The 10,759-nt window shown below is 38.1% G+C and overlaps 1 protein-coding gene across 3 annotated transcripts in view; it reads right to left on the bottom strand.

Moving 5' to 3' along the window:
- Nucleotides 1-659: 659 nt before the first annotated feature.
- FAM81A (family with sequence similarity 81 member A) overlaps nucleotides 660-10,759 on the bottom strand; it is a 146,884-nt gene continuing 136,784 nt past the window's right edge. For all 3 annotated transcript variants that reach the window (XM_088839656.1, XM_055436888.2, XM_055436889.2), the window contains exons 7-9: nucleotides 9,055-9,190; nucleotides 7,298-7,493; nucleotides 660-2,934 (exon numbers count right to left, since the gene is read on the bottom strand). In XM_088839656.1, the coding sequence (XP_088695782.1) occupies nucleotides 2,810-2,934; nucleotides 7,298-7,493; nucleotides 9,055-9,190 (457 nt within the window). In that variant the 3' untranslated portion in view covers nucleotides 660-2,809. The remainder of the gene's footprint in view (nucleotides 2,935-7,297; nucleotides 7,494-9,054; nucleotides 9,191-10,759) is intronic.

Raw genomic sequence — 10,759 nt, 5'->3', positions numbered from 1 at the left:
TCTGTCCAAAGAATTTTTCCAGGTAACAATATTGGAACAGGTTGCCATTTCCTACTCCACGGGATCTTCCTGACCCAGGGATCAAACCTGCATCTCTTCCATCTCCTGCACTGGCAGGTGGATTCTTTATCACTGTGCCACCTGGGAAGCCCTTGGAATTGGAGCATTAAAATGCAAGGCTTTATCTTTAGAGGTAGGGAGTGCACTGGTTAGGTATCCAGACTGTGGAAGCAAGCTGCCTGGTTTGGATAATGGCTCCCACTTACCAGCTGCAGGATTTGGGGGAGGTTGCTTCGCCTTTACATGACTCAGTTTTCTCATCTGTAAAATGCGGAAACAAACAGTATTCAACTCCATGCACTGTTGTTATAATGAAATGAACGAATACCCACCAAGGCTGCAACGTGGGCATACAACAAACGCTGGGAACTGCCTGCTGCCATTAGTCCAGAGCCGAGATGGCACCCAGAGCTCTGGAGACCCAAGGATGGCACAGCTCCCTGTGACTTTCCAGGTCCCAGCAGGTCTGCCAGGACTCAGAGCACTTTATTTCAACCACCAAAATGTTTCCCCAGAAAGCAAGAGATTTCCTACTGTATTTTACCTAATTTATCTCCCATGAAAAGGCTTTTAAGAATCATACACCACACTGATTTGGAAATTTTATTCTTTTTATTGCAAATTTCTGGTAAAGGAAAGTACAGGGAAGCTGATTCTCATTTAAACTTTGGTGAAAAGAGGACATGGAGCTTGGGGACTCACAACACGTGAGTCACCTGGGGGCCTCTGACACATGCGGCTGACTGCATCCCCTTCCAGAGGTTCTGACTTAGTTGGTCTAGGGGAGCAGCCCAGGCACTGGTAGCTTTTTGAAGTGCCCAGGTGATTTCAATCAGCTGAGGGGAGAATCCCTGCCGAATTCCCGACAGGGGGACAGAAGCATCACCTGGTCACGCCACCCCTTGACCTTAGTCCCACCAGTTCCCCTCCTCCCAGGTGTGACACGTGCTGATTCCTCCTCCTCAGGGCCCGCAGAGGAGAGAGATGCTTGAGGAGCCGTGGCTGTCTGTGCTGTGGTCTGTGCTTAAACCAGGAGAACTGTAAAAACACGGTTACTCAATCACAAAGAGAAACTCACTTTCTGATTGCAAAAGAGCATTAACCTTTTTTTTTTTTCATTGTTAAGTGGAAGCAGTCTTCCTGAATCGAGATGGAAAGACGTGACAAAATAAGGAAATATATGTTGGATGACAAATTCTTTGTATGACTTCTCAGGTACAAATTAAAAAGGAAAAACTTTGTCAAGCCATTGAGGGTAAACTATTATGTACTTTAGCAGCATAATTTATATGGGTAAACAGTAATAGCCAGTTACAGATTTCATTTACGATTTATTCTAAAATAGAAAGTGCTTTAATTTTCCTGAGTCCTTGGCAGACAAAAAAAGTTTTTTAAATTTTCAAAGTATTCCTGTTTTCTTTTTCTTGGGCACCCTCACAGTTTGGAATGGCCTGTGTCTCACTGTTAGTTTTTACATATACAGGTGAACGGATACCACTGATGCCAATTCCCAATGACTAATCAAATATGGTGACTGAAAAAAAAATACCCATCAAATACAAAATTGCTCAAAATGAACATTTCTTGACATTGTTATAAATGCAGTATCAATTTGATTTTCTGGCCATACAAAAAGTATGCATTTCTATTCCATTAATGATACTGAATGATTAACATCTTAACAGCGATAAAATGTTTAAAACATTTAAAAAACATATAGGATCCCGTTTTTACATCATAATTCTGATGTACTATTGTGCCTTCTATTTTGTCTGCAAAACTTCTATACGATACAGTGCACTGATGTGATAAAACCAAGGCACAAGAATACAGTTACAATAATAGTATATAAACCAGTAGCACTCTGTGCCAATTTTGGAAAAATTTAGAGAGGAGATCAAAAAGCTTGAAAAATTTTCACATCCCATGTGACTAATGAACAATCAATTATGTAATAAAGAAGCTATTACCAACATTCCATTACTGATTATATGGCTATCACTATATAGGCTGTGGATAATTGAAAAAAGCTTTCAGTATTAAAACCTGGTATAACTAGGTGGCTGATACAGATAATTGTGCCTTGCATTATCAAGATAACTGTCTTAAGTTTCCATTTTAATTTGTAATCTATGTGGCAGTTATCAATTTTTAAACTATTTTCATTGCATAAGTGGTAGATTCTTTTCCCAATGTTAAATCCCCTCCCCCTACAAAAGACAGAAGATTTACAAGAAAAGAACCAATATAAGAAATGCACAGACAACAATAATAAAATCCAAATATGGACTCAAAGGTTGAATTCTAATCTATCAAAACATTCTCTTAATTTAGAGTGAGGAGCAACACATTCCCAAGATGATTCATTGGTTTCTTAATTTAAAACAATCACCATGACATTTTCAAGAGTAAAGTCTTGGCTAGAGAGCATCATGAATCAAAGGGAAACTGTTAAGTCTTTTCATTCATAAAATGAAGGGGATAAAAGCCTTTTAAAATCCAGAGAGGGGAGGATATCAGTTTGAATTTAGGTTAAGTGGAATAAAGTGGTAAAAATTGTATGTAATACTTTAAAAGAAGAGTGTTTTCAAGACTCAAGGTAAACATTTAGACCCATGAAAACACATTTCTTGGCACATGCACACCATAAATAGAACAATCCTGAATGTAGTGACAGCCTGGCTACAGAGGTATCCAGCTTCTGGCCCCACTGGCAAAGCCACCTTTGAGGTCCATGTCCCAAGTCCCTTCACATGGGAGCTTCTGGCTTCTGCATCTGTTGGATTTGCTTCTGTAGCTGATCCTTGTCCAGCTTCATCTTGGCTTCGAGAACTTGCCTGAGGGATCCTATGCTTTCATAGATGGCGGTAAACCCTTTAAGAAAGGGTAAATTTCACAAGAGTTAATACTAAAAACAACAACAACGCAGTATCAAATCCTACAGCAGATAGTACTGCTTGATTTGGGCAAAAATTATCAATAGATTCTCAAAGTACTGGAATAAAAGTTTAATGGGAAACAGAATAGTTACATAGTTTCACAGTGTCTCCCTACAGATACAAAGGGAAACATGAAATATTACCATAGAGAAACATGACAGACGCCACTTTAACCAAGGGTCAAAGCTATCTTCACCAACACTGGGAGGATCCAACATTATGTACCCCCGATGAGAAAACCCTGGAAAGAAACCTGGGCTCTGCACGCTAAGACAGGCAACCTCAGCGCTGTCTGCACACGAGTGCTGACTCAGGAAGCTAAATGCTGTGTCTCCATTAGTAGGATGCTCATGGCCTCCTTTCTTCATGCTGATTTTGGAGAAGCGATTTCAGTACTGCCTCATGACATCATTACTGGCGGCAGAGTCCTTCAGTTTCAGTCTGCCAAAAGATCACGCCCTGAGCCTCTGGAGTGGGAGCACTGACTCTAAGACCCTAGACTATCAGAGAACTCCTAACCTTAGGGAGTATCAAATAGTGAGAACTCCCACAAAGGAAACCACTTGAACACAAGACCTGACATCACTCAACCACCAGTAGCATCCTATGCAGGACAACAAACAAGACAAAAAAGACAAAAGCCTCATCCAAACAACAAACAAGACAAAAATACAAACCCAATCATCAGCAGACAAGATTACCATGTCACTCAGCCCTGCCCATCAGAGGAAATAAAAAATAAAAAAAACCTCAGCACAAATCTCACCCTATGTGAAGCTTACACAAAACTGAGCCAAACTTAGGAGGGGAGAAACCAAAAGGAAGAAAGAATTCAACCTTGAAACCTAGGAAAAAGAGACCTCAAACACAGTAAGTTTTTTTAAAAAATAATGAAAAGCAGAGAAGTACTGCATAATTGAAGGAACAAACTTGAAACACAGAAGTCCAAATAAATAAAGAGGAAATAAGCAAACTACCTGAAAAAGAATTCAGAATAATGGTCGTAAAGATGATCAAAAACCTTGATAACAAAATAGAGAAAACGCAAGAATCAATTAACAAAGACCTAGAAGAATTAAAGAATTAGCATACAGAGACAAACAACACAATTACTGAAATTAAAAATACTCTAGAAAGAATCACTAGCAGAATATCTAGAAGCAGAAGAATGGATCAGTGAGCTGGAAGATTAAATGGTGGAAATAACTGCTGAAGAGCAGAATAAAGTAAAAAGAACGAAAAGAGCTAAGGATAGTCTCAGAGACCTCTGGTAAGATATTAAATGCACCAACATTTGAATTATAGGGGTCCCAGAAGAAGAAGAGAATAAGAAATGGTATGAGAAAATTTTTGAAGAGATTATAGTTGCAAATTTCCCCAACATGGAAAAGGAAACAGTCAATCAAGTCCAAGAAGCAAGAGTCCCGTTCAGGAGAAACCCAAGGAGAAACGCCAAAACACATACTAATCAAACTAACAAAGGTTAAACAGAAAGAAAGAATATTAAAAGCAGCAAGGGAAAAGCAACAAGTAACATACAAGGGAAACCCCATGCATTCAACAGCTGATCTTTCAGCAGAAACCTGGCAGACTAGAGGGAATGGCAGGATATAATTGAAGTACTGAAAGAAAACACCCGGGGAAGGAGACATCACTTCTGAAGCATGTCTGTTCAAAACACACAACCTGAATCGAATTAACAAAAAGCAAGAAGACCCAAACGGTGGCACATTTCACAAAATACTGGCCTGTGTTCTTTAATGATGACAACATTACTGTGAAACTGATCCAGATTAAGAGAGACTAAATAAGAAACGTGGTAACTAAATATGATGCAGTGATTCTGGATGAGAACCTGGACTGAGGATGTAAAGGAAACAATGGTGAAATTTGAAAACTGAATATTGAAAAATGTTTCGTAAATAGTACATTGTAGTATACTTGTTTAGGGCTTCCCCCAGTGGCTCAGTGGTAAATAATCTGCCTGGCAATGCAGGAGATGAAAGTTCCATCCTAGCGTTGTAAAGATCCACTGAGGAAGGAAATGGCAAGCCACTCCTGTATTCTTGCCTGGGAAATCCCACGGACAGAAGAAACTGGCAGGCTACAGTCCATGGAGTCAGAAAAGAGTTGGATATAACTTAGTGACTAAACAACAACATAGTTGTTTAAGAGAATGTCCCTGGCTGATTTATGTCGATGTATAGCAAAAACCACAACAGTGTAAAGTAATTATCCCCCAATTAAAATAAATAAATAATTTTTTTAAAAAAAGAGAATGTCCTTGTTCTGAGGGTATATACTTTGAAATAAAAAAGGGGTAAAAAGGTATTCTGGCTTCTGCAACTTACTCACAAATGATTCAGGGAAAATTATATTCATTCACATTCATACATACATATACATTAAGCAAATTTCAAAATGTTAGCAACTGCTGAATCTAATTGAAAGATGTATAGTTTTTGGACTAGTCTTATGGTTTTTCTAAATTTGAAATTACTTCAAAATAAAAAGCAAAATAGAAAAAAAATTCCCAATAAAATTCATATTATTCTGTATTTCTATTGGTTTTTAACATCTTATTTACCAGAGAGGTATTAATATGTCTTTTGTTACCCAAATATTACAAACTGAAGACATTTCAATATTCACTTACATAACAAATCACCAGCCACAAGTGTTAGTTTCTGCAAAAAACTCCTGGTCAATAATGTATTAAAATAAATGTCAAAATTATCTTGTCTTCCTTAGCAAATTTAGAATTTTCTCTCAGAAAATTTCCTTGATGCAACAATTCAAGAAAAAGAAGTATAAAAATTACTTATTAAATATTCCCTAGCAGACCAGTAGTTAGGACTGGGCACTTTCACTGCAGTGGTCCCCAGATTAATCCCTGGTCGGAGAATTAAGGTACCCCAAGTCATGTGGCACAGTCAAAATAATATATATATCCTACATGTATAGAAAGATAATATACATAAAAAAGACTTCTGGATAATAGAAGGGTTTTTTAAAATACATTTTGTGTTTTATGATTTTCCACTAAGAAATCTGTTTTCATAACAAGAAAAAGTAAATGTTTTTAATTTTTAAAAGGCTCATATGCATTTCTTATCACCATCTCATTAACCACCAATGAAATAGTCAAATATATTCTACTAGCCCAAAAGACCAAGAAAGAAAATTCACTTTTATCTCCACAAAGTTCTAAAAGTCATAAATTTAATGGCAGCTTCTCCTTAAATAAAATAATTAACTTGAGATGGTTAAATAAGTAAGTAAGTGTTAGCCGTTTAGCTGTGCCCAACTCTTTGAGACCCCATGGTGGTTACAACAAAATTATTCTTGGGATGGGGCTAATTTTCTTCTCATGTGGCCAAAAATAGAACAATTTCATGAAGAAAATTCACAGAACCAAAGGAACAGGAAGGAATCAGGAGATAATTTAGTTCCCCTTCCCATGATACCGGACTGTCTTCTCTTTCCTGACCATGGTCAACCAACCTTCACTTAAATACTTTCAGTAAAGAATTCCCAGGCTCACAAAGGACCCATGTCTTTCTAAGACTTCTAACTGTAGATACTTCTGCTTCATAATATGTATTCAGGTAACTTCTGATTATTGGTCCCAGTTCTGTATTCTAGAGTTCACAGTATAAATCTAATCCCTCTTGGGACTTCCCTGATAGTGCAGTGGCTAAGATTCCGAACACCCAATGCAGGTGGCCTGGGTTCAATTCCTTGTCAGGGAACCATATGCCACAACTAAAAGATACTGTAAGCTGCCACCAAGACCTAGGGCAGCCAAATAAATAAATATTTAAAATATAAATCTAATTCCTCCTTTATCTGGCAGCACTTTAGAACCTGAAATCAGCTCTGACACTGTCTTCCAAACAAGTGTGGGAGAATGAGCCCTGCGGACTTCTGAGCAGAGGAACACCATTCACTGCCATGGTGGGATACTGCCAGCAGTATAAAATAAGCCTTCAAAGGCCTCTCAAAGATATATGCTTATTTCTGAGGCATACTGACCTTGGCTACGATCAGAAAAGAATCTGCAAATGGAACTAAAGCTATGTATGCAAGCTAAGCGATCTTAGGTTTGTTTGCCTGTCTCTCGAGGTCTATCTGTCTTCATGTCCTTGAAGTTGAAGCAACATTTTAGTTCTACTTGGAAAATTACCTAAGGACACTCCATTATCCAGGTCTGTAGGTAGTTACAGAGGGAATACTAATTAGTTGACTTTTAAATCATACAGAAAATGAGCACGAGAACTGTTTTCTTATTGACCTACCCGCATCAACTTCGGCTTTCATTTCCTTCATGTCTTCAGTCATCTGTAACTCAAGCTTGCTGATCCGCCCATGCACCTTCTCCTCCTCTTGTTTTGTCCTCTGTACCTCCATATTCTTCTTCTGACTCTCTTCTATTTTGTCCAGTCTGGCTGACATCTGGCTGAGCTTTTTCTCCATGTCCCTTTCACTGGCTCCCTGAGATCCATGATAAGAATGGCACGTGATTACTCCAAAGAGTCTGTACTGTATTCACATCAGTCATAATATCATTTAAGAACAATCTGCAGAGAACAGAATCAAAAAGGTTGCTTGATGCTCACTCCAATATCCACTCTCCCCTTTTTTCATAACAGATCTCCAGTTTTCAGCTGGGTATAAGGTCACTCAGAATAAAGATTACCTTTTCTATTGTCCCTTGAGTTTGGTGTAGCCCTATGATTAAGTTCTGGGTAATAAGACATAAGTATAAACGTATGTGGCAACTTCTAGAAAAAGTTAAAAAACAAAAATAGCTGAGACATAAATAAAAAACCTCTTCTTTCTTTCTTCTGTTCTTGGAATTCAGATGTAATGGCTGGAGCTCTAGCAGCCATCTTGAACTATGTATGCAAGGATCATTCTCTAGGACTGGTAGAGACTTAAGCCAGAAAGATTATAGGTCACTGAGGATTGATGAGCTACCATAACAGCCCTGCAATCCCTATACCCAGACTTCTTTTATGTGAAAGATAAATAAGCTTCTTTCATATTAAAGTCACCATTATCCTGGAGTTTGTTAGTTATTAAGCCAACTCAGATGTAAAAATAGTGATCCAAAGACACAGAAGACTAAAGATCAATCAGTAGATCTGATAAAAATATGGAGACATGTAAAGAAATAGTTGAAATAGAACATTTTCTTCCCTTTTCTCTCCATCATGCTTGGTTCTTATGAGAATCTGGGTCTGCAGGCAAGCTTTAGAGGCCAGGACTACAAATACCAAGCTGTAAGTGGACTAAAGCATAATAAAACTCTCGTGATGTGCCCAGTCCACAGTCTGCAATTCAACAGCTTGGCATCAAGAGAGAGCAGAGCCAGAGATGCAATCTACACCAGTCACGTATACTCCATCAAAGTCCAAGGGAGAGGAAGCAGTGCAAGAAAATAGAAGGGAGACGGAGGTCAGGCTAGATAACCAAATCAAAAAACATTTGCTTTCCAAGTACTGATACTGAATACTATATATGCAAGGCTTTCTGGGTTTGGTTTTTGAGCACTTCTGCAAACCTTAGGCCTACAAGAGAGTGGGGTGAAATGAGAAGGAACACAAAAAGGAAAACTGCATTCTGTTTAGATGTTGCCCTGTGACACCTCATGCTGGGTTTATAGTGTGATGGAGGGGCCTGGAGGGAGAAATCTAGTCAAAGTGGCTTTTACCAGACCATGAAATTAAAACTAAGATGAAGTATGTAATTGCTACTTTTATTTAGAAATGCAGCTGGACAACTTGGTTCTTTAAGCTCTTGATTTGGATTTGTCTTAGTTGAAAGTACTGAAATTTTCTATTATTTTTCTTTGTAATCAAAGTCAAAGTGCTCTGTCTCTTTATAACAAAGAATGAGTATGAACCATGGAAAGAGATTATAAGGCAAGAAACAATCATGAACAGCTTAATGTAATGCTAAATAAATGAAACATAAGTTACAAGGTATTATTCAAACACTGCAAGTCTCACCGAATAACTTAACTATGTTATGGTTGAACATCAACACCTACACTGTTTTCCTTAACAACCAAGGAAAGCTGATCGATTTTCTGCAAAAGTTCTTTTTCTATCCGTTCTTGTTCCTGTTGCAACCAATTTCGTGCAGATAAAATCTGGTTACTGAGTTCCTCAATTGTACCTTTAAATCTAAAATAAGAAAAATTAGCTGTTAGATATAAAACAACTCTAAAATGACATCAAACAACCTCAGTCTCTATCAAATCTCTTGGAAATATGTAAACATTAAATTCAGTTCACTCAGAATTACATATTTACCTTGTTCATAGAATTGCACTTGGCACTAAATTGAGAAGGAAGGAGAAGAGGAGGACATAACAGAAAAGCACCTGATAATATTCCCACCTGTGTAGACCTGTAGAGTGAGTACCAAGGTATCACATACAGAGCCACTCCAAGTGCTCACCTTTGCAGTTTAAAAGGTCCAGGCCACTCCTGGCTCAGAGGACACAGAAGCCTGGCTCTCTTCTAGGCTCCTCCTTGCCCAGGACTCTTCCTCCTTCTGTCTTTTCTCCCAGGACTGGAGCCTGGATCCCTTTCTCTCTTATGTTCTGCAAATTGCTCTTGTCCCATACAGATATTTCTTAGTTTAAATCAAACAGAAAATTTTTTAAAAACTCAAATTTCCATTCCTATAGTCCTCTCCCTTTCCAAATACCTTAAAATAACATCCCACACTTGTTGCCTCCCCATTTGAATTATTTTTATTATGAAAACAATAAAAGTACACAGGAATATATGTGACTTAACAATAAAAATAATAAAATGTACACCCCTCCCCCGTGGTATAAGTCCCCAATTCTCTGCAATATCTGTTCTCCTCTTCTTCCCTATTAAGAAACCCTCAAATGTGACCTGAGTCTGCAACTACCTAGTTAAGACTACACTTATCAGCCCACCTGGCAGCTATGTGTGGCCATATGACTAAGTCAGGTAATGGAACATGCACTGAAGTGATAAGTACACTTCCTGGTCATATTATCAAAAACAAAGCTTCTCAGTCTTACATGGGCAGGAAGTCAAGCCAGCAGCCCTGCCCAACTGTGGAGACCCACCTGACCTGGGGACCTGACCACAGAGCACAGCAGCTTTTATGAATTCATTTATTCTAACAGTTCTTTGAGGGAGTCTTTAGAGTTTTCTCTATAATATCTGCAAGCAGGGATAACTTTGCTTCTTTTTTTGTTTTGAATGTCTTTCATTTCTTTTTCTTGCTTAGTTGCTCTGGCCAGGACTTCCAGCACTATACTGAATAGAAGTGCTGAGAATGAGTATCCTTGTCTTACTTCTGATATTAGAGGAAAAGCTTTCAGAATTTCATCACTGAATATTATGTTAGTTGTGGGCTTGTCATATGTGCCTTTATTATGCTGAGATATATTCTTTCTATTAATATACTCAAATTGTTGAGTCTTTATTATGATGCTGAATTTCGTCAAATGCTTTTTCTGCATCTGAGATGATATCATTTTTATCCTTCATTCTGTTAATGTGATGTATCACACTGATCGACGTGTATATATCGAAACATCCTTGCATCTCAGGGATAAATTCCACTGGATCACGGGGCATGATTCTTTTAAAATGCTGTTGAATTGGTTTGTTAGCATTTGCACCTATGTTCATCAGAGATACTGGTCAGTAATTTTCTTTTCTTGTAGTGTCTATCTGGTTTTGTTATCAGAATAATGCTCCTCA

Source organism: Moschus berezovskii, chromosome 9, assembly GCF_049115385.1.
Source record: "Moschus berezovskii isolate FMDL1 chromosome 9, NW_MosBer_1.0, whole genome shotgun sequence".
Lineage (NCBI taxonomy): Eukaryota > Metazoa > Chordata > Mammalia > Artiodactyla > Moschidae > Moschus > Moschus berezovskii.
Note: the sequence above shows the minus strand (reverse complement) of the source record. Positions and strands in the feature narration are given on the sequence as shown.